Source organism: Cryptomeria japonica, chromosome 5 (assembly GCF_030272615.1).
Source record: "Cryptomeria japonica chromosome 5, Sugi_1.0, whole genome shotgun sequence".
NCBI classification, from domain to species: domain Eukaryota; kingdom Viridiplantae; phylum Streptophyta; class Pinopsida; order Cupressales; family Cupressaceae; genus Cryptomeria; species Cryptomeria japonica.
The window spans coordinates 542,416,594-542,441,347 of record NC_081409.1 but is presented as its reverse complement, the minus strand read 5'-3'; the positions used below and the strand labels follow the sequence as shown (position 1 = coordinate 542,441,347).

Sequence of the window (24,754 nt, the reverse complement as noted above, 5' to 3'; positions counted from 1 at the left end):
GATTTATAAGAATTTTACCTTGTGTGTTGACCTTCTTATGAGGGTGTTGATTATATTTTTCTTGCAAACTTTTAGTAATTATGCCAAACTTAATACAAAGAGGCATATGATCATAATTCATCTCTATGGGACAGCCTTCAATAGTGAATTCCAACAATCTGGAAATAGAGCTCTGAGAACATATCGCATAGTCAACCACACTTTGTCCATTGTACGTTTCGCAAGTGATACCATTGGATCTCGGCCAATTCCTCATGCCATTACATATGACCATACCATATAAGCTACAAAGGCCTAACAACTCAGCATATGGATCTTCGTTATCTAAATTTGTCTTATAGAATTTTGAATTTTTTGGAGCAAAGTAGCAAACCGCCATCCAAATTGTGTCCTCCTTATTTGTTATTTTCAGCCATATAAACTGTTTATTTGGATCTTCTTTCTCTAATTTCACCATATCGCTCCATATTTCTTTTATTAGGACTGTTATCCCTCCATGTCCTTTACCTAATTCAGTCACTTCATTCCACATAGAAAATTTATTGTATCCTTCAAAGTCTGGAATCCTACACCCCTCATGAAAATATGTTTCCATAAGAAAAATAATGTCTTTCCCTTCTACTATGGGCCCCAACCCCGGTCCTCTTCTCCATGGGTAACCTCTACAATTCGAACTTCTCATGTTTATATACTATTGTGGGGCCCCGAGTCCCTATTTCTTGTGTGTCCACCACTCAGTAATTTGAGCTTTCCCGTTTTTCAGCCATGCCCACTTTCTTGCATCTCTCGCTGATTTCACTTTCTCCCATTCTTTCCTTCATTCTTCTTGTTGAGCAAAAGTCAAATCATCTTCTAAATAAATATAGGTACCTTTAAGCAAGGCACCCTATTTTTCAAGATCATAGATTTATCCTCCAGGCTACTTAGAGTAACTCTCACATATTTGTCCCTCCCTTCTCCTATCCTCTTTCCAATCTTATTTATTGTTTGAATATAGCCTATCCACTTCAACTTGTCTTTGAGAAAATCCCTTGCTAGAATATATATCCTTTCCTTCTCCCCAAAGTCTTTCAAGCCTTTGATGATGATATTTACCTCCCTGTCTTATTTGTCCTTTTCTTCTCTTATTTGCCTCTTGATTTGTTTTTCTATGATCTCCGTTTGGTCCATAGTCGGTTCTTTTACCACTTCCATCCAAGATTTAGCTTCTTTTATCTGCTCTTTTAATTTGTCCTCTCTTACTGTCATGTCTTCCACTATAGATTGAAACTCCTCTAATTGTGCTATGATATCTATTTTCATTGAATCTGAGTTCTCTTTCCCTGCTGCTTCCTTTTGTTCTATCCCTTGTTTTACATCATTTAACTCTTGTTGTCCTCTTTCTAAATTGTTTTGAAGAATTATTATCTGCTCTTTTAGCATCATGTTCTCCTTTACAAAGTTCCCACTAGCCTCTGTGACTTCCCTTACTCTTTTGTCTTCTTGTTGCCCCTTGGCTTCTAAAACTTCAATCCTCTTCTTCATGTTCATGAGCTCACTCACATAGAGTTCTAACGACCACAGCAAAGGAGAGGTCGTGGGGCTGTAAACTTCTTTATTGTCTTGATGGTCTTCCTCCCTTGACTCCTTGTCTAAAGAGAGAGTTGCATTTTTGGTTTGACCTGCCTCATATTTGTCCTTGAAAGAGAAAGCCTCTTTCTTTTGCCTTAATCCCACTCCTAACATACCTAATCAACAGCTAAGACACACATCTTAACAGCTACAATGTAGTTTTTTTTAGCTAACTTTGGAAAAATCATAATAAGTCTCTTTTTCTACAGTTGTCTCCTTTTATGTATTTGTCTACGTCTTAATATTCCCAAATACTACTTTTCATTCACAAATATTAGATTATCACTTAATGCTAGCTTTGTTCCAATGATGCCAGTCTGGTAAAAAGACTTCCATGGTCTAACGCAGTCTCCCCATTCTAAGCCTAGGCATGGTTTTGGAGGCCCTTGTGTTGGTTTTAGATTGTTTGGCATCCACTTCACCACCCCTCGGGTTTCTAAGCACCTATATCCATCTGAGAGATTGGAACTTTGTCCAGTCAAGCCTAAGTTTTCATTCAAATATTTTTGTTTTACATCCATTTGAGAATATAAAATGTGGGTTTGCCAGTTACAAAGTTTTGTTTGTTTTGTCCTCTTAAGAAAAAGGAAAACAGGAGTTTTATTCTCTGTTGTGACCTTTTCACACATCACCCCATTGCAAACAGGGAGCCCCTCTTTCCTGCTTCTTGCGTTGGTTAGTTTAGGGTTTCGGCAGCATAGTGGGCAATTTTGAGTTCTCGTGCCCGAGTCTCGGATTTTTGATCATGCCTAATTATCGTTTAGGGTTTTTGAAGTTATAGGATCAAGCACGTAAAGTTGAGAATTTAAATGATCCTAATTTTGTCTAAGTGTAGACCTTTTGAGCGTTAACGTGTTTTTGAACGTCCATGTCGGTGATTTTTGAGTGCTAAGGTGTTTCAGGACCTTTTGGAGTTGTTTTCTCGCTCCTAGGAAGGTATTCAAGTTGATTTTGCACTTTATCCCAATAGGTTTCCTAGTTTTTCACTCAAATTTTGGTGAATTTTCCTAAGTCCAGATGAGTTTTATTGAGTTTTGAAGTTTCCTAGTGGTTTTAAGTGGAAAAATCATCATATTCCGGATGAAAATCCATATTCTAAGAGTCAAAAGGTCAAATTCCACACTAGAGGTGCTTTTCCCCTCATATTCCTGTCTACCCATGATTTTCCCCACTCAAAATCCAGACTGAACATGAATTTCCCCTGGAATCCAGACATGCCCTATTTCTCCACCATTCAAAATCCATACTAGGGGCGATTTTCCACCAAATGACTGAAAATTTGGCTAAGTGTTGGAGATTTTCCTAACAGCTCACGTTTTTCCACTGGGAGTGTGGATGAAGTTGCGGATGAATAAAGTGACGAAACCTGACATGAATCAATTTTCCACCAGTACTTTTGTGACGAGATTTCATGGATTTTTATGCGGATAGTCATTCCAGACCCTAGGCGAATTTCCATTCGGGATGTTTTGATGATTTTTGTGTCCGGATGACTGTCCAGACAGAGGTCGATTTTCCCCTAGGATGATTTTTTGTGCTAAGTGATGAATTTTTGGTTGGGATTTTTATCCCAAGAGGGGTCGATTTTCCCCTGGACCCAATTGTGCAAAGTTGATGAAGATTTTTTATGGGATTTTTATGCCTACATAGTGTGATTTTCTCCCAAGTGGCCATTAATGGTTTTATCCCTATATTTTAATAGTTTTTATTGGGATTTTTATCCCAAGTAAAATCGATTTTCCCCCAAATGGCCATTTTGATTCAAATTTTGAAATATTTTAAATGAATGGGCCCCAAATTTAATTGTTTTTACAAAGTGCAACGATTATTTAAAAAATAAAAACAATTAATAAATGATTTGCAATGAGCATTTAATAATTTTCACCTTCTAGAAGCAAATCAACTTTTGCTAGGCAATTATAAGTACAAGTGTTTTATCCCACATTGCTTGTGTGGTGAAAGTAAAAGGCAAAATCAAGTTTAAAACGAGGCCAGCATTATTATATTATTATATTTGCCAAGTGTATTTCAGACTAAGGCGATTTTTTTCCTCCAACTGGCAAATTTTGTGAATTGTCAAGTTGACAACATTGGAGCTTAAAGTTGATTCCTTGTTCACTTTTCTCCATTTCCTAACTCGGCGATTTGTTTTGGCTGCCATTGGAGGGTGTTTAAGCTTCATTTTCAGACTTGTACGATTTTCCTAGAGGTGGCGCCATTTTTTGGAGAGGAGCGATTTTGGTTTGGAGGTGATTTGCCTTCATTTTTGAGTGAATTTCTTCATCATTTGTGACACCCTGGCTGGGAGGTTGCTGTCAGATATTTTCAGACCTGATTTTCTCCTCCATTGCTGAGATTTCTTACCTCCATTGCTAGCTGTGCATGACATTTTCAGACATATACTTCATTGACAGCCCATTTGTGCCTTAGGCGATTTTGTCTAGGGGCTGATTGGAGGTGATTTCGGTCAATTTTCAGAGCTTCTAAGTGCTGTTGCAGGTCTGAAACTTCGTTGTGGGCGGGCTGTCCCCAGAAAACTACCATTTCCAGCCACCTACCTAACTTGGCGATTTCATTTGAGAAGCATTTTTGCTTCATTCCGGGGGATTTTCTGAGTTTATCATCATTCCTAAGGGCGTTGGTAAGTCTGAAAACGGTCCATTTTCAGACTTGTCTTCAAAGTAAGTTTTCATTTCCAGCCCTACATACATGTTCAAATTTTTTCATGTTTGCCTTGGAAAATCGATTTTCATCAAGTTTGTGCATATTTGGGTGATTGCAACATGTTTTCAGAGATTAATTTGTGAACTTGCAGGTTGTCTTCAGACTTGCTGGCAGCCATTGTTGACCTCAAAAGGTGTCTTCAGACATAGTTTTGTGTGAAAACATAACCTTTCACACCTTTCCGTAGTCATTCCAATCCGGTATACTCCTTTGCACTCTAATTTGAATAAAATTTCTAAGTATAAGTAGGCGTCTTCAGACTTTGGTCTGAAAATTATTGATTTCAATGAATTTCATGAGGGTTTTATACCCTAACCTTGTCACATTTTGCATTCTATTGTTGAAATCTATTGAGAATGTGGATTATTTTCCTGACTTCCATGCCCAAACTTGTCTAAATCATTAGGAAATCCGAATTTTTGTCAGGAATACTTTTCGAAGTTCTAACTTCTAGCTTCGTATAGGTACGATATCAAAGTCCGGATTCAAGGAAAGGAGAGAACAACACAGGATTGTTGAGACGGGATTCTATCCAGAATCCAAGATGGAAGGAGATTACAGACACGAACATGCATTTCTTGAACATGAGCCACATGCAACAACGTATGTTCGGAATTGGAAGCTGGATTTCTTCCCCAGCTTATGTGAACATTATGAAGAGTGGCATTTACTAGGCCGCCGGATACCCGCAGTCCATACAGTGCAGTGAGCTTATCTTGGAGTGGGCACGATGCTATGATCCTCGCTCCCAAATGATCAAGACTCCTAAGGGTGCCATCATTGCCTACCTTGTTGAGGACATGATTGCTGAGGTGTTTGGAATTCCACATGGAGCAGATATGAAAAATATAACTAAGGATGAATATGAAGACAGATATAAGAAGATGGATGCATGCAAGATGGTAGTAAAAAAGGAGTGGATGACTAATCCTAGGACTCATCATTCCAAGGCTCCCAAGACACTCATGTGCACAAACTTCAAAGATGAATATAGTGATTTAGTATTTCTTCTTAACCGAGTGATGGGGATGTCGCAGGGTGCAATATACGATGGATAGATGTTCTATTTCATCATGGATTGTCTGAAAGGAACGTTGATTAATTGGTCTCGAATCATACGTGACAATCTGGATTTTCAGCTAAGGAATGTGGAGCGATCCAGGTCATTCGCTATGACTTCCTATTTGGTGTACTTGCTTGCACAATTTGTTATTTACAAGAGATATATATGCAGAGGTGAAGTCGAGAATGGACAAGGACAATTCAGGGGTTATGAGTGCTATCCACAACTGAACATGTATCGAATTGAAGACTATAAGAGAGTTAATGATGTATTCACAATGTACATAACGTGAATGATGCAAGGTGGAATCCACAGGAGGTTGTCCAAGGAGGCAACAAAGCTAATAGAGAAATATGGATCGTGGTATATACAGTTTCCCACTTTCACATACCTAAGGATTCATGGATTTCAATCCGAACCTTACAGGCTTCCTAGGTATCCTTCTAACAAAGTGATCTTGTTGGAAGTGGTGAGACAACTTCTGGAGTTTGATTCTATCTAGAAGGAAAAGCACAGAACGGGCATGTCATTTCCTATTTCAATGGGGAAATCATTGGAGCTTTGCCAATCCGCCTTAGCAGCTAGCACAGCAAGTGAAGAGCTTGCATTCTATCAATTTGCAACATACAAAAAAAGAGAGATTTGATCCAGATAAGAAAGTTGGAAGGATCAGCGAAGATAACTTCATCCACAAGGTAGACATAGAAGATTATTGGGCCAACTTGATGGACTAGCAAGCTAAAAAGAGAATAATGTGGTCCAAAATGTCAATGAATTTCATGAGGAAGTGTGGACTTTTCCTCATTCCTGATCAGGTGTTAGATCATAAGGATCATACACATCCACAATATGAGAATGAAATAAAGATGGCGATTTTATTGCCTAATTGGTTAAAACCAGAAGAAATAGATTTGAATGTATTCATGAGAGAGGTCTTGAGTTTCACCCGAGCATGGGTGGATATTTAGATGAACAGATTAGTTGATATGGGTGTTGCCTTCACTATGAAAAGATGAAACGGGAAGAATCCACTTCCGACGATGATCAGAGGACTATCAGTGATATCTGGATTCATGCAGATGAGGAGAGTCAAGCTCCCAAACGAAGGAAGAACACACCAGGAGAAGTCAAGGCTAGAGGGAAAAAGATAAAGGAGGTCAAGAAGAAGAAGCAAAAGACTATCATTCCTTCGCCTATCATTCCTTCACAGCCCCTCAGTGTCTCATCAATCAAGGAAGTTGAAATGCTAGAACAAAACAGGGAGTTTGGGCAATGTTCAAATGCAGTGATTTTACCAGAAAATATTCAGGATTCACATGCCACAGCGACATCTGCTCCACCTAATGAGGATGGTGATCAGTCGAGATCCCCTACTGTCCTTTTGGAGGTTAGTTTGGGAAAGAATGTATATGATTTAACCAGGGATAATCATGATGATGATGATGACGTTATCTCAACATTGAGAGGGCTTAATCGAGAGATGTGTCTCGATGATGGTATAGAGATGTATTGTGACCTTTTTCACACATCGCCCCATTGCAAATAGGGACCCTCTCCTTTCCTGCTTTCTAGGGTTTTTGTTAGTGCTCGTGGCCTTCCGCTTCAAGTTCTCCTCAGTTTTGTCAAGTTTTGAAAGGTTTGAGTCCTAAGGATTGAAAGTCAATTTTTGCAAACCAAGCGATAACAGAGTCCAGATACTGTCAAAGTGCCTAGAAAGGCCAAAGGACGAAGAACGCAATCGATTTAAACAAATTTGAACAACTTTCTATTTTTAGAAAGTTTGCTTTTTTGCTTTTTCTTATTTTTTAGGAAGTTTCATTTTTGGCATTTTTAGCCCAATCCCCGGTATGGCTATTTTACAAAGTTTTCCCTATTTTTTAGGGATGTCTGCTTTTTGCTTTTTCGAAGTGGGGACCTAGGGTTTGCACTGGTACCACTGACTTGCTTCGATCACGATCGAAAATTTTCAAGTTTTGACCTAAAAAGCTAAGTTCCTACATTTTAGGGGTCATGACACTTCAGATGGTTTGCCTCAGTATGGATTTCAAATTTCAAGTTAATCTAGTTAAAATTGAAGAAATTGTGGAATTTTGAAGTTTTTTCCAAATATTTTCTAAGTTTGGCTAATGATTGATGGTGAGTGTTATGGCAGGTGATGAAAAGTCCGCCCTCATGGAGATGTCTTCAAAAGTCCGCCCTACCCAAGCATGATGATAGAAGTATCTTCAAAGTCCACCCTGTGAAGACAGCATGAGAAACTTTGCCCTATGCAAAGAGTTAAAGTCCGCCTTGGAGGTAGATCAAAAGTCCGCCCTCTTAGTAGTCTCTCAAAACTCCGCTCTTGGAGGTAGTCTAAAAGTCCGCCCTTGGTGAAGTCTTCAAAGTCCGCCTTAGTGGTGGTCACTCAAAAGTCCGCCCTGAGATAGTCTTCTAAAAGTCCGCCCTAAAGTTAACAGCATAAAGTCCACCCTATGAAGGAATTTTGAAGTGCACAATCTAAATGAAGTCCTACCCAAGGTGATGATGAATTGATATCAAGTTAAAGTCCGCCATGAAGCACGAAGCTCAAAAGTTCGCCATCCAAGCAAAATAGTGGAGCATAAGACTCAAAATCCGCCTTGGTGATACTTCTAAAGTCTGCCCAGGTCATGGTCTTTCAAAAGTCCACCCAAGTTGTAGAGATGCTCCAAATGTCCGCCCTATGGATGAAGTGAAAGGTGTTCAAGGCAAGAAAGTTCGCCTTAGGGTGGGGAGATAGCAAGAATGATGATGAAGTTCTCAAAGTCCAAGTGGTGGTCTTCCAAAAGTCCGCCCTAGTCTTGGAGGTAGTCATTCAAAAGTTCGCCCTCTTGGTGATCATTCAAAAGTCCGCCTAAGTAAAAGGTGAAGCCAATACTTGCTAAGTATTGAGCATAGGGAATATTCCTTGGTGATGTCATCCAAATCTTCATGGAATTTGAACTGAATCGCAAATTAGAAAGTTTCTAGGAGGATATTTGAAAGATCAAGTTCGGATGTATATACTAAAATCAATTTAGAAACTTCCACGTTGTGAGCCAAGAAGAAGATTTTCGAACTTAAAGAGATGACAAGCCAACTAAAGTACAAAATGGAAACTTTCTTTGTGGATACAATGGACGGAGGATGAATTAGAAACATGAATTGGAAAAGATCTGCGTGTTTCTAATTGCAGATTCAAACTTCATTACAAATACCTTCTTCACTTCTTCATTCTCACACAAAAGTTCGAACCTTCTGAGCAAGTTAAGAGAAATATTGAGAGTTATTTTACAGATTGAGGGTTACTTCGAAGAAGATTTTGTAGATTGGAGGTGTTGCAAGGTGATCTCTTGCAGGTTGAGTGAACTTTTTAAGGAATTTTAATTTATCAACCTCATTCTTATCAAGTATCTCCAAATTTTTGGAGTTGAACCAGCTGATAGAAGGCAGATTCGTCAAAACTTCTGAGTTTTCTTGAAATTCCTTCTATTTTCTCGTCTTATTCTCATTCATTCCAAGATTTCCGGCACGATGAAGTTCCAAGTAGACAAGGATGCTCCTCCTGAATCGAGAATGAACTCAAAATGGAAGAATATCAACGATACCAACCTCGGGCATATCAATCTGAGGGAGTTCAAGAAGCGGATGTTCGGCTTAGATAATCTGGTGCCTACCGTGACTGCGCAAAAAATGATGAAGAGTGGTATCATGCATGTTGTCGGCTTTCTCCCTATCATGCAGTGCATTGGTAGCTGAGTGCGCTAGGCACTACAACCCTGTAAGTAGGGATATTGTCGCACCAGATGGAAGAGCGTTGGCAAACATCAGCGATGAGGCCATAAGGGAAGCTTTAAAAATTCAGAATATCATAATGCTATATATGTGACCAAGGATGAGGCTGATCGAATGTATCAAGACCATTTGGAGGAGTACGACGCCATCATCAATCATTCCTAGCTGGACAAGCCAAGAAAGGGTGCCTCCAAACTACAGAGGAAGAGCTTGGTAAGGGCGTATTTCAAAGAGGATATTGGAGATATAATTGTCCTATTGAACGGGATAATGGGTAATCCCCAAGGCGCTCCATTTGAGCCTTGGATGTATTATTTAATAAACGAAATAATGAGCTGAGTCAAAATGATAGACTAGGCTCGGATGATAAACAATAACTTGGACAGCCAACTAAGAAATCTGGAGGCGGATAGGACCTTTTACATGAGCTTATACTTGTTCTATTCCCTGGCTAGAACCTACAGATACAGAGGCCTCACCTGTAGAGGGGAAGTGGGAAATAAAGAGAATCAATTTCCTGCCTATGATTGTTATCCCCAGCTACACATGGAAGAAAAGTTTCATTTCTAGAGGGTAAATGATACATTTTTTATGCACATCACACAAACGCTGCAAGGTGGATTACATCAGAGACTCTCTCAAGAGTCTATGGACTTCATAAGCAGATTCGGGTATTGGTATATTCAATACCCGAAGTTCACCTATATCAAAATTCAAGGGTTTTCCGGATCTCCCTATAAGCTCCCAATCTACCCTACCAACCGAGTTGTGCTACTGGAAGTTGTAAGGCAACTAGAGGGCTATATGACAGTTCAAAGAGATAAGCGGAAGAAGGCAGGAACATCCTCTCTCACAATTGGAAATGGACTAGAGACGTGCCTGTCATCACAAACCGCTGCCACTGCAGAGAAAGAGTTGGCTTGGTACCCTTTCTACCAATACAAAGCAACAAAGAACTTTGATCCATTCCATAAGATGAAAAAGGTAGAAGGGATGACATTCAAGCACATAGCTAATTTGGAAGATTATTGGGCTAACGCAGCCGATAGTTTCAAAATCAGGAGGAGATTTTGGTCAAGGATTCCCTTGAGCATGGTGAGAGCAACGGAAGTATTCAGAGTTGCTGATCAAATAGAAGACAGTTCTGAGCTTCATCAACCGAGCTTTGAGAAGATGAGGAATGAGCCACTGGCCATGGTTGATTGGTCAGAAGGAGAGAAGTCAGATTTGGCAGACCTCATGAGATCAGTGGTCGAATACTCCAAGTGGTGGACATCTGAGAAGACAAAACAGCTGAAGTCTAAAGATGTTACCCTGACATGATTTAATGGGAATAGATGACTCTCTGTCCTCCAACCCTTGTATCTCTACAGGCAATGCTCGGAATCCAGAAAGTGTTGGGTCCCAGAAAAGGAAGGAATTAGTTCGAAGCTCAGGAAAGGCCAAGGGAAAGAAAGTTGTTGGGAGACGTGAGTCCAACGAAGGTCATTCCATTCTGAGTGCCGCATCTGCTATGCCTGACCAGAATGCAGTTGAAGAGCAAGAGATGGTCACAGATATGGGGAATAATGAAGTGAGAGTGCCTTCTCCTTCAATTGATGTAATAATGAGAGAAGTTGTCCAAAACCCGGACAAGGAACAAATTTTTAATGCAACAACAGAAGTTGAAGAGCCTGAGCCCCTAGTAGTTGTCCTTCATGGAATAGTTACTGGACCAAGAGGGATAGATAATGGATTCGATCAAAATACTATGGAGCAGTCAACCATTCCTAATTGGTTGAGAGAAAGGATAAGGGCTAAGGTTCCTAATGAAACCCATTCTTAAGAGAATACAGCAACATTTCTGGCAAAGGTGAACGAACCAGTCGTAGTTAAGCCATCTAAGCCAGCTAGAAAATTCTCTTTGATTCTAAGAGATAGTGCAGGGTTTACGATAGTTCAAATAGCTGTGCCAAAAGAAGGAAAAACTCGGGACAAATTGCCCAAGAGGATTATAAGATTACTACTGTAGAGTTGGGTAAGCCTACTAAGGACCAAGAAGTCCAATACTTTGACGACTCTTGCAATGCCCTCAAGGCAAGGCTAGCCAAGGATAAGGAGAAAAGAAAGAAGGTTGAGGAAGAGAATCAGCAATGGAGGAAATATGTTCTCCATCTAACCAGGCCACTCAACCATGAGATACCAATCACCCCTCCTAAGCCTCTTCAGCAAGAGTCGATGAAAGATTACGAGGACATGAAGGGGACATTCACGCAAGCTAAGGAATGGATCTCAGATGCTACGGCACATGTTGACATACTTGTAGAAAATTTGGTATCAGCACATGAGTCGGCTTCTTCATTGGTCAACCGAATTCGGGACTTAGCTGCAAATTGGGAAGATTTTGAAGAAATCCAAGATGATATACTTCCACAATTGAGGGTTATCCGAGGTCTGTCAAAACAAAGCTTGGTAGATGCAAGTGTCATACAGGCTGGGGATAGGTATGACTTTAACACTTGGTATTATGCTTTGGTCACCAGGATTGAAGTCCTGAAGAAATCTGAAACTAAGTGTTTCGAGACAGAGAAAAGTGTCAGAGAAATTTTGAGTAAGGTGTTTCGTGTAGCATCAGAGATCTGGCAGAAAGAGGGTATACGAGAAAAACACCTACAAGCAGAGAACTTGAGAGCCAGAATTCAGTCGAGCTTTTTCAAAGACTCGAGGATGATTGATAAGGGCGATCTCTCAAGTTTTCTCCTCGTTGACGAGAACTTTCTTGTCTAGGCAGTTGAGTGGGAAGGCATCCTCGCCACGTGTACTGATGATGTGGACATCATCGACTTCCAGATTAGTAACCTGCCAAGTGTCACTATAGAAGAGGTTAGGCTCATCGTGTCCAAATACATTGAATCTGCAAAAGGGGAAACTGGACACTCACCTCAATGACAATAGCAGTTGTGCCACTTGTCATGTTCTCATTCATTCAAACTAATAGAGTTTTGGGAAACCCTAATTATTGTTTATAACTTTCAATCTGGGCCCTTGATCATTGTTTGGTCTCGGTCGTTCATTATTTTCTGAAAAACTATATAAGGCTACCTACTCTCATTTGGAGAGTGTGAGGTTTTTGATATATTATTGCGTGAAGGTCATTTTTTCAAATAATATATTGCATGTGCGCTTTCTCTTAAGGCTTTGTAATCTATGTTATTTGAGTGATTAGCATGGTTTCAATTTCCTCAACACATTAGTTAAAGTTAATTTATATTGGCTTTCATGTTATTAGAATTGAATGACAGATTTGATAAGTATTAATTGACGGTGTATCTCTGCTCATACATTTGGTGAATGGATGATTTCCATTTCACTGTGCAAAGTTAGTCTTAGCCTATCCTCTGTGCATGCCATCATTTCAATCATAAGCACAACCCCTTCAAGATTGCACCCTCTTTGTGTAGTTGTCCTCAGTGTGGCAAAGCAAAGTGTGGTTTCTCGAGACCACCCAATTAATACAGTCTCCAAAATTCGTAGGTTTAGACCAGCTTTCTTAAACCCTATCCTCTTTTCCTTTTTTGAAAGTCTAAATCTCGAAAAATCCAACAAAAAAAAGACAAAGCCTGAAATCGATAAATCTATCTAAGTCCAGAAGCTTGAAAGACACTTGTTAACGTAAGTCCCCCTTGAGATTTTCAGCATACACTACCCAAGTAGCTATCCCACTAAAGTCGCTTATTCGCACATATAGACCTTGGAATCAGTAGTGGTTTTTCAAGAGAGGATAGAATACCTTCGGGTATCTTATTCTAATGTTTGGTAAATGATAAAACAAACAACAAGATGGCAACTATTCCCGATTGGCTGATGAAGAGTATGGAGAAAAGTAAGAATATGGTAGAGGCACAACCTATTGATGATATTGATGACTACTTAGCTAGGAGCAATAAGGAGAAAGAACCTAGGAAAGCTGATATTTTTTCACACATAGCTAGAGATGAGACAGGAATGCGAATTGTGCAGGTGGTTGTTCCTATTGGAGATGTGACGGTGGACATTGCTACTCCCATGGATTTCCAGATTACCTCAGTTGCCCTTGGTTGTACCACAAAAGAGAAGGAATTCCAGGAGGTTGGTGATACCCTTGAGGCAATCAATGCAAGATTGGATAGTGAGATAGAGAAAAGAGAGAAATATGAAGCAAAGAGTATCAGACTTAGAGAGTACATAGCAGGGATAAGGCATGAGAATCCCACCCTTATTTCATCTATTGCAATTGATCGTGGACTACATTCACATTATGAGGTAGCGAGAGATACACTCCCCGAAGTGGAGAAATGGATTGAGGATACAAAGAGACACGCGGATGATTTCCTTACTCATTTTGTCCAGGCTTATGACAGGACAACAGGGATTATATTAAGAATACAGTATTTGGAGGGAGTTTGGGAAGAATTCTAACCCATTCAGGAGAAGACGATTCCACGCCTCAGAGCTTTGAAGAAGATTCCTATGTCCACGTTGATCAGGGAGAATGTTGTGCACAATAGAGATAGATACGATTTCCATGGCTAGTATTATTCACTAGCCATGAAGAAATCCACTTATGAGAGCGCACAAAACAGTTGTGCAGAGATGGAAGGATTTATTCATGATATTCAGTCGAAGATCCTTGCCTCAATTGAGGAGTTATTGGGGGTTGATGTCAGTGAAGCCAGTGGGTTACACTTAGTAGAATTGAGAGACAAAATGAAATTCGTGTATTTCAATTAGTTGGCTTTGAAGAAGAGTCAGATAGATGATATGGTCTCTTTGTTGATTCATGTTCATGATTCACGGAAGCTTATGCCAGATTGGGAGAGCACTTTGGATGCTTGCTCGGATGCATTGGACATGATTAATTTACAACAGGATACCTTACCCAGCATTTCCATGGAGTTAGATTCTTTATTGGTTAGATTCTTGGAGTATGCTAGGAGAGAGAGAGATGCAGGACGAAATCTTCTAGAAGATTCCCTATTTGATGACTAGGTATCTTTCTATTGGGCCATATGTTGGTGGCATCATTTTTTATGTAAACCCTAATTAAGGCAACTCTAGGGTTTTGTTGGCATGATCTTGGCCCTTGATTTAGTTTTAATCTTGGCCATCCATTTTGTATGAGACTCTATATATACCTCATTGCCTCTCATTTGTAAGAGAGATTTTGTAGAATTGTTGGTATATGTTGCAGCTTTTGAATATAAATCATTGTTCGACTTGATGGTGATTTTGTCTTTCAAGTGTTGTTTTGCATTCAAGGTTCTCAATTCGTCTGAGTTAGATTAGAATTTTAGATTTAGAATTTGCTTTCAATGTTTGTTATAGATTGAATGAAAGATTTGTTGAGTATATTTGTGTGGAATCTATTAATCCATACCACTAGCCTCTTGTTGATTGTAAGTGTGTCATGTGTGGTCAATTGGAAATTTATGCAAACTTAACTTTGATTATTACATATCCAGTGATATGCATCAACTTGGATGGTTTCAATGCTTGATGGTGATAATTTCAAAATCTATGAAGTATACCTTAGATGATTGCACTAAGCTCGTGTCAAAATCTGTTCGACTTGATGGTGAGACATTGCCTAGTTTGATTCCACTAAATTTGTTCATCATTTCCTACATTCCTAGGTTTAGAATAGATTTCCTGAACCCTATTGCCCTTTTGCCATTTTTTTAGTAAGTCCTGTTAGAATTGAGTCCGGAACTACATTGCCAAATCTTAAGTTATCAGCACACCTATTCCATATTCATGATAAGCAAAGTTAATTCGAACAATTGTGTAAGTCCCCAAGTGAAAACAGCAGTTCACATCAACCATTGAGTTACCCACGTCAAGACCTGACTGTAGAAACCTTGGAATCATTTTAGTTGATCTTACCCTTAGCAATTGAGGTGATTTTGTTCAAGAGAGGGTAAAGTACTTTGGTATTTTATTCCGAATGTTATGTGCATAAAACACACATCAACATTCTCTTATGCGGAAGGGAGATAGAAAAAACGATAAAATAAAGAGAAACTGGAAAAAGGCACAAAAAGAACCTGGACCCTGTGTCTTCTACCGCTGACCTGTGGGACCCTTCACCCGTGTCTATCTCGATAAACCCTTGCTGGAACCAGTGTCTTGTGTCTTGTGCTCTCCTCGTGTGCCGGAAAACATTCCTTGTATTCCATGTTCCTCTATTTGTGAACAGAATTGAAACCCTCCTTTGTGAGCAATGTTGAAGCTCTTGAAGCCCTCCTCTCTCAGTCTTGAAAAGGCATTTAATTTGCAAAGTCGAGAGGATAAAGATAAGAATACACCACGTTGTTTGTATGCGAATGGAATTTCATTTAATGTGGTCTTCTCTTCATATTGGCAAGAGATGGTCAAGTCAATTAATCAAGCCCTAAAAGGATACAAAAGTCCAAGGTATGAGAAGGTTCGCACAACCCTTTTGGCTAAAGAAAAAGATATTATTGATAGAGAATTGCAGGTGATTCGAGGTTCATGGAAAACCTTAGGTGTTGCTATCATTTGTGATGGACGAAAGGATGCTAGCAATAGGCCACTAATCAATGTGGTTGCAATGAGCCCAAAGGGAGCAATGTTTTTGAAAGCTGTGGAATGCAAGGTTGAAGAGAAAGATACCCAATTTTTCCAACATTCTAGTTGAAGCAATTGAGTCAATGGGGCTAGAAAGAATTGTTCAAGTGATCACAGGTAATGCATAAGTATGCAAAGCAACAGAGTTGGTCATGAAAGCAAGATATCCAAACATCTAGCAGAACCCTTTGTAGTTCATTCTTTGAACTTAATGTTACAAAAAATTGGCAAAATTCAACGGATACAAAAGATTTATAAAGAAGACAAAGAAATTCAAATGTTTATTTGTATTCATCACATGTCACATGCCATTTATAGACAATTCATCAGGCTAGAGTTATTAAAGGTAAGTTTATTTTTGTATTAAAAATATTCAAATACAGTACTGCTATTAAAAAAAATGAAATATATGTAAGATTTATATGTTCAAAAAAAAATCAATTTAATGTGGTTGAGACACGCTTTGCCTCACACTACATTGTTTTCAAAAGGCTTATGGATGTCAAACAAGGCTTGAAAAGTATGGTGATTAGTGAAATTGGGCAATTTGGAGGCAATCCCAAACAGATAGAGCAAATGATATCAGAACATTAATTCTTGATGATGATTGGTGGCTCAAATAGATTATTTACTATCTTTCACGGAGCCAGTATACACCCTCATTTGTTGTTATGATACTAATAAGCCAATATTGGGTGACATCTATGATTGCATAGATACAATGGTGAAGCAAGTCAAAGATGTTATTATAGAAAAAGAGTAAGATCCCTCTGAATTTTTTAATAGGCAAATATATGAGGTAATCAAGAAAAGATGGTATAAAATGACAACTCCTTTGCAACTTTTGGCATATTCTTTGAACAACAAGTACTACCATGTTGATATGTTAGCATTGCCATATAGGACAACACCAAATATGGATGTTGAGGTTGTTGATGGATATAAAAAGCTTTCAAAAAAATGTTTACAAATCCTAGAGTTGTTATGGAGATCCAAGATGAGTTTGGAATGGTTGCATCCTCTAATGGAACATATGCAGATGTTGATGCAATGGCAAATGAAAAAGAAATGGACCCTATAAAGTGGTGGAACTTCCATGGTGCCACAAATAGACATTTGCAAAAGCCGGCTATCAAACTTCAGTCACAAGTTTAACTTTATATAAATTATATTCTAATTTAAATTATTTCTTATTTTAATTTTTATTTGTTTGTTTGTGTCTTTGTAAGTTATAATATAAGCTTTTTTTGCAGGCTTTAAGTTCTTCTGCATCTAAGAGGAATTGGAGTACATATGGGTTCATCCATTATGGGAAATGAAAAAGGTTAGCAGCCATCAAAGCAAAGGACCTTGTATATGTGCATTCCAATCTTCGTCTCCTGTCGCATTCCTCCACAAACTACATGAAAGGACCTTGTAATGTGCATTCCAATCTTCGTCTCTTGTCGCATTATTCCACTAACTACATGAAAGGTCCTAGTAGACTTTGGGATGTACAACCTGAGATGAGTGACATTGATGTATCCATAAATGCATTGACACATCTCAATCACATACTGAGAATTCTGACATACTAGGAGGATCCTGTGGTGAATCTTGAATAGGTTTTGAGAGTCTAGGTAGCGGTCACACTCGATCCAACTATTCTAACTCTTCAAAGAACCTTGATGATCTAGATCTCCAACTTCAAGAGAACAGTGATGATGTTTTTGATAGCATGTGATTGATGATTCTACTGAACTACTAATGTATTTGGATTTTGTTTTAATAATAAAACTATATTTAAATATAGTATTTTGGTTTATGTCGCAATTACATGTCCATATTTCTTTCACAGGGAATGAAAATCTTCTTTAATAAGTTAGAAAGTTGTGTTAAATATGTGTGCATGTGTTTTTTATGAATGTCATATTGAAATCAAAGGTCTCAAAAAATGGTCCTATCTGTATCTGATATCGTACCCACATCCATACCTATATCCATGTCCGTGCAACTCTTATACACCTATATTTGTGTCAAGCACTCTATTGCCAAGCTACAATTCCATACGAAAAGCCATCTCCATCATCTTAGCTGAAACAACCATGGGACCCCCATTGGATAGGCCATGAAGAGCTACCTCCTTCCCATCCGATTTAAATTTCAGCTCCATAGTCTAATATTTCACTCCCAACACTTAATCCGTCTCACCAATGCTAATCACATAGAAGTCATCTCTCATCTTATGCCCTCCTATAGTCAACTCATTTATTGAATCGTTCAATTGCATGGGATAGTAAACTCGTCAACCATTGTAACATTAAACCCCTCAAAATCTTCTCATGTCAACTCAACTCTAGTCAAGAATGTAGGTTGTGTGGGTCCAAGTATTGATCCCATTGGAGCCCTATTGTTATGTATACAACTTTCAAACACATCTTGATTTGAATTACTTCCTTTTCTCCATTATTGTGTGCAGATATGATGGAATTGTTAGAATTATTCATGTTCTACAATATTTGGAGGAAGATTTGTGTTGTTTGTTTCTACCTTTGTACTATTTGTTGTTGTATTTGCATAAAGTCTCTCCAATCCTCATCTCGATCCGACATCTTCTTACCTTTGCCTCCAACTCCAAACCTTGACTGTTATGACTCTACTTCTAGTTTCTTTCTCTCCCTCTCCAAGGCCCATTGATCCCTTTGGCTCGGCAACATATACAAAACTCACCCAACAAGTTGGGAGGTCTCTTTGCTCTGATCCCACTATACTATCCCTAGGGTTTTGTAGGCAAATTAATCAACTTCAAACTTTAGAGCTAGGGTTTTAAACTCTCAAATAATGTCAATAGGTTCTTGATCTATTGGTGAAGTTAAAAGATTCTAAAGGAGCCCACCACAAATCAAGTCTGTGCAAGGCCTTGACATCATAAGGGATGAGGGGGAGATCATGCCCTGAGTGAATTTTGGTGAAATGGATACCCCTCAATCCTCAGCTCTTAGGCAAAGAGATTTCAACCTAAAGGCCGTGCTCTTGTATCAGGTAGCTAAGAGTTCTTTGTGGATCATATAAAATCCTCCATAAAAAAAAACTCACAGATAATCAGATATGCAAACAATAACCAGATTGCAATTAATTAGTGTGCAGAAAATTAAAGAATATCTTCAAATCATGAACAAATCTGAAAAAGTTGCTACCCCTACTTCCACTTGATTGAATGAATGAATCAGATTTTAACTATGCAATACTGCTGGAAAATAGCAGGTCTGAGAATCACCCAATTTCATATTATATAAGTGCAAACATGAAAATACATCAGGTGACAAAATAGAATACTCAAAATAAAACAATGCTGCCAACAGCAAATAGTTCACATAAGGCTTGTTACAAAAATGTATAGTACCATATTTGCAAATATCAAACCCTTGCCTCTTCTGTGGACTGGATAAACACTTGGGCACTGCCACTAAAGTCCCCGCAGGGGACTGTGTTAGGTCTTTCTTGTGCTGGTGACTCAGTCATAACCCTAGAATTGCCCCCAAAATAACTTCAAACCCTCTAAATTGCCCCTTATTCAACCTCCGAATTTCAACAAATGCTAGGTGGTGAGTCTAAACAGACTTCAATCCTCAATGGTGATGGGCACTGACCTGAAACTGGTACCAAATTGTAATATACCGTTTAAGGAACAATGCCATATAACCACAAATGCAATGCTCTGATACCACTTGTTATTTCCCCTTCAGTTATTACTTATGATATAGGAACATTTAACTCATAAGAATCAATTGCAAGAGACTTCTTTCCTCAATTTCACTATTAATACTCATAAATAAGGATAATCTTTCCTGAATTTCACTATTAATACTCATAAATAAGGATAATCAATGCAAGAATGAGTTGATACACAATAATTCCCACTTATAATATGATTCCATGATGTTTATGCAAGATGATCTTTATTGTCTCACTGAGTTTACTATGGCTGATACCAATGTAATGTTCTTTCCTGATATACTGATATGAGCTTGCAATGTTCTATTTGATACTCTTACTGTGCAGTCTTGGTCCCTAAACATAAGCAATTACTTTCCAAATATCACTTAGGCCGATAAGATGGTCCACTGTTCCTTATATGTCTTTATGAATATGCAGAGATATATGATGATATCACTTACTGTGATATGTTGCTGTCCCTGATCTGAAATTATACGCTTGCAACAATAATTAATGGTGGTGTTTCTGATATGACTGTATAAGCTTGCAACAATGGTGGTGCTCTCTCTGATTTAGATCTTGTTCTATATGCAACCAATCATTGACACTTGGTCAAATGCTTAACTAGAGTGATCCAATAATGCTGAGATTAAGAAATAAAACTGATTCGATGATTCCTCTGACTTGAGGTTTGATGCTCCTTCTATACCTCATGGATCAAATGGTTGTATCTCTTCTTGGCAAAGGACACATCCTTATTCTTAATGTTTCAACTGATTTAGTTAGTATTTATTATTTCCATCACCAATGAAAGCTTTTCAAGGATAGTTCAATCTTCTCAAAAGACACTAATATGTTTATGAATCGTTGTCTCTTCCTTTGGTCAAACAAATTAATCCTTACACTAATAATATGCACACACCTCTTTACTTGGGCGATTATACCCATTCATTTATCCTCGCCACTTCGTTTATTAAACAATGCTGATGCTGGTCGCTGCTGTAACGTAATCCCAATGTTGACAAACTGTTGATGTATTTCCATGTATTTTCTTTCTTTGATCGCTGATGGAATTTAATGACATTGATGACAACTTGGTAATCTGAATCAATTCCTTTTGTTATGTTTGTTATGCTTAATCGTTGCTTGACTTTGGTAATATAATTATAGTGTTGATCGCTGTTCACATTTAAGTTCTTATTCTTCATCGCTATTGCCTTTAAGATATCATCACTTCTATTATATCATTTGGCTGCATACGATAGGTCTGCTGATACCTTGTAAACTTAAGTCTTTGATCTTAGATAAAATCATTGTTTTGTTCATTACAATCACCACCTGATCAACATATTAATCATATTTACTCTTTTGACATATCAGCCTATACAAATCATGTTCCCCAAGCTTTATTCAGCTATGTTGCATTATCAAATCACTAGCAACATAGTTGTCTTTATTTAACAGTTATTGACTGTATAAACGGTAAACCTTATGTATTGAGCAACCAATCCATACGAATCTCTTCCAGGTATCGATATGTCTAATCTGAGATATATTGGAGGCTTTGATAGGAAAACCTTATGTATTGAGCAACCAATTCATACGAATCTCTTCCAGGTATCGATATGTCTAATCTGAGATATATTGGAGGCTTTGATAGGAAAATCGTGAAGTCTTATGGAATAAGACGATTTTCCAAAAATGTCTTCAATCCTTTATTGATATTACAGACTAATACCTCTTTGAACTATTATGTACAAATGGTTATTTCCTAACTACTGTCTAATTGAGGATGTATCAAGGCTGCCACCCTTGATCACATAAGGGTTTTATGGTTTCTTATTAGAAGGTCAAAGATAGGGACATACACAAATCCTCCTTCACAACATTGACTACCAGATCTGATCATGAAATGGCCTCCTGTCTACTACTTTTGCTTGAGTGCTATAGCCTGGAGAAAGGCACTTTGCTTTAGTTTCACAAATTTTAATATAGGAGATGGCGAAATACCAGGGTTGAGGATATGATTTGCTTTAGTTTCAGAATATTTGCCCTATGTCAGGGGTTTTCGTCCCTGCTGAGCAGAATACAAATTGCGGCAATGAATTTCCCAAAAGTGTAATCCAAATGGCACCTCCCATCCCTTTAATATTGCCCTCCAAATTGTACTTATTGGTCCCAAATCTGGGTGCCAGGATTTAAAATTCAAATTTTAACTTATTTTATTTTATTTCATTTTATATTTTATTATTTTTTAAAATTTATTAATTGATATATTAGTTATGATGTTAAAAAAACCTTTAACATTGGTGTTGGGCCAGCCTATTTGGGAAGGAACGTGACATAATGTTATGTAATATGGTTCCATAATTTATATGATGTATGCCTTACATACACATAATTGAAATTCCCTATATTTCTTATATTTTCTCTATTTTTAATTGCCGTCCTAGAAACATGTTCCGCTGTCCCCTAAAAAAGGCCTTCCACCCCTGCTGTCCCATCTAGGAAACTACATGGAACATAGGTTTTAATTCTTATTCTTTTGACTAGATTTTTTCTGTCTGTTTACCATTTTTTATTTTTCATTTTTTTTATGTTTATTATATTCATTAATTTTTACTTTAACTTTTCCTGGTTGTACATCACACACTTATCGTGTTTCTTCTGCTTTTGACAAAGTGTTCCATGGTATTCACTAGCTTTCCCAAACCTTTTCTGTTTTTGCCAGCCTTTGCATCTCTTTTAAGTAATCCTTCTTGCAATCTTCTTATCGTTTTGTTCATCTTAATGATGGATCACAGTGTCATCCAATATATTAATTAAAATAAAAATCACAAAGTTTATTCCAGGAGATTTAATTCAATAGATAAAAACTGTTTTTTTGGTATACATATAATTTTATCTTTTCACCAAAAAAAAATTCCAAACCAACTAGAAGAAGAATTCTGTTGAAATTTACAGCAAGGTTCAGGTATTGATGCCTGCAAAACCAGCGCTCATTCAATACAATTACAAAACACAAAATTCAAAATGCCAGCATGCTAGATAAAGTCTTGAGACAGGTAACTAGGGCCATAACAACTTTGACTACTGGCTTTACTATTGTTCCTAATCTTGTCTACAACCGAATATAATGATTAAAGATATAAATTCCAAAACAGAACAAATAATTCATATCCAACAAAGAACAAATTTTTACCTGATCTTATTGTTTCTCAGCATAAATTGCTTTATACATGTCAGAAGGAGGTCAGATTCAACAGATCTTTCATGAACTTCATCAAGAACCACCACCTTGTATCTTAAAATTCCAGCTAACCCTTCACCTCTTAGTTCCTCCAAGAAGACACCAGCAGTTTTGAAAATAATTTTCGACCTGAATAACAATCCAAGAACATAGCATGGCTAGTAATCAAGACACGATTTAAGTAGTATAAAAACCTGACCTAAAATGAAAAATATGAAAATTTAACAGAAAAAGAAAAAGATTTTTTTTGTGTATGCATATTTATGCCAGCTCAAGTTTTTGCCTTTCATGTGTTTTTTCCTATGTTCCAAGGAGTTTTTAGGTTACGGATTCCAGATTTAGTGTCCAAGATAGAAAAACATATCACCCGTATCTTCAGCATACAGACACACATGCACACATGAACACACACACACCCCTTCTCTCTTCTCTCCTCCCTTCACCTCTCCAAAAATCAAAATTCAAAATCGATGTTTTGCAGGCTGAAGTATAATGGCATATCTTTATGGGACCACCCCATCCTTCATTTTTCTTTTTTGTTTAGCTTTTTATTGTTCTTTTTCACTAGGGGCACCTCAACCTGTTTGGGTGTTCCAAAGGACATTGAAGCACCACAAAGCTATCCAAACTACACAGGAATTCTAGAACTTCTGACTTTAGTGATTTAGCCAAAGCATTACAAGAGAACATGAAACATTTCAAAAATGACTTAGGCATCCAACATGATGTTTGGGTAGAGGAAGGTAATGATTCATCCCCATCCTTGAGTACCCAATGTATCAGATCCATTGAAACAAAGTTCTCAAGGCAGGGACACGGCCTTGTGTATCACTAATTTTGCATGACATATGTCCTCAAAATCATAACCACCATCAGAACTTATTGTCTTGCTCAAGAAGTTGATTAGAAGGACATCCAAAGATCAACAGTTAATCCAATTGTTGAGCATGTCTTGTGTATGAAAACTACCAAGATTCTGTTGAGGTTTGTCATTGATGTCTATATTTTTGTATGCTCAGATGTGTGAAATTTTGCCAAGATCAAGGGCACAATGAAAAGTATAAAAATAGAGACAAAAGAATGACAAGAACAAACTGTACTCTCATCAATATGAAAATGATCAACTGGATTCACCAATACAATGAATATAGGCCTTCTTATATAGGCAAGGCCATATGGATGTACGAGCACACAATCATGACATGTGGCTCAATGAGAAACAAGGGTAGGTAAGAAATACTAGGGGTAGGTAGGAGAAATAATATAATATTCCACAAGAGGTGGATGACCCACCGAATGTGGAGTGTAACAGCAAAATAAGACCACAAAAGGTGGAATTTCTCCTACAAGCTCTATCCCTATGTGCACACTTCCCTAAGTGTCTCAAATCCAAACTACGAAGAAATGCATTATCCTAAGTTAACTTAAGTAAAGTGTAATAATATCCATAATGAATATTTATTTACACCAACACCCACCCTTAAGTGCAACTTAGGGGAATGAAGACTCAAGTCAACAATGCAAGATGGGTCCCGGCTACTAGGCCATGATAGGTACCCATGTACAATATGCAAATGCAAGCAAAACCATGCAATGCAATCTCTCACAAACGGAGAAAAGGAGAAAACCCAATGCGAAAAAACTCCCCCCCAAAAGAGAGATGAAAGTACAAAAGACTCTCAAAGAAGAAGGACAAAACCTCAAAGAGGAAAAAGTCCCCCGCATAAGAGAGGAAGGAGAAGTCAGCTAACCCCCCCTAATGACACATCCTGCACCCCCAAGAGAGCTCGCAACTGCTGGAACTTACTCTCGGTGAAAGGTTTGGTGAACATGTCTGCAACCTACTCCGCTGTAGGACAATACTACAAATCAATGACCTGCTCCTGAATGAGCTCACGGATATAGTGCATATGAATCTCGATGTGTTTGGTCCGCTGGTGCTGGACCGGGTTCTTCGAGATTGCAATAGCACTCTGATTGTCTCAATGTAGAACTGTCGGCCGTGGAGTGGT

General features: G+C 38.1%; 1 protein-coding gene across 2 annotated transcripts in view; it reads right to left on the bottom strand.

Moving 5' to 3' along the window:
• Positions 1–24,754, bottom strand: part of LOC131034562 (DExH-box ATP-dependent RNA helicase DExH8) — a 279,913-nt gene that overhangs the window by 197,521 nt on the left and 57,638 nt on the right. For both annotated transcript variants that reach the window (XM_057966082.2, XM_057966083.2), the window contains exon 3: positions 22,695–22,871. In XM_057966082.2, the coding sequence (XP_057822065.2) occupies positions 22,695–22,871 (177 nt within the window). The remainder of the gene's footprint in view (positions 1–22,694; positions 22,872–24,754) is intronic.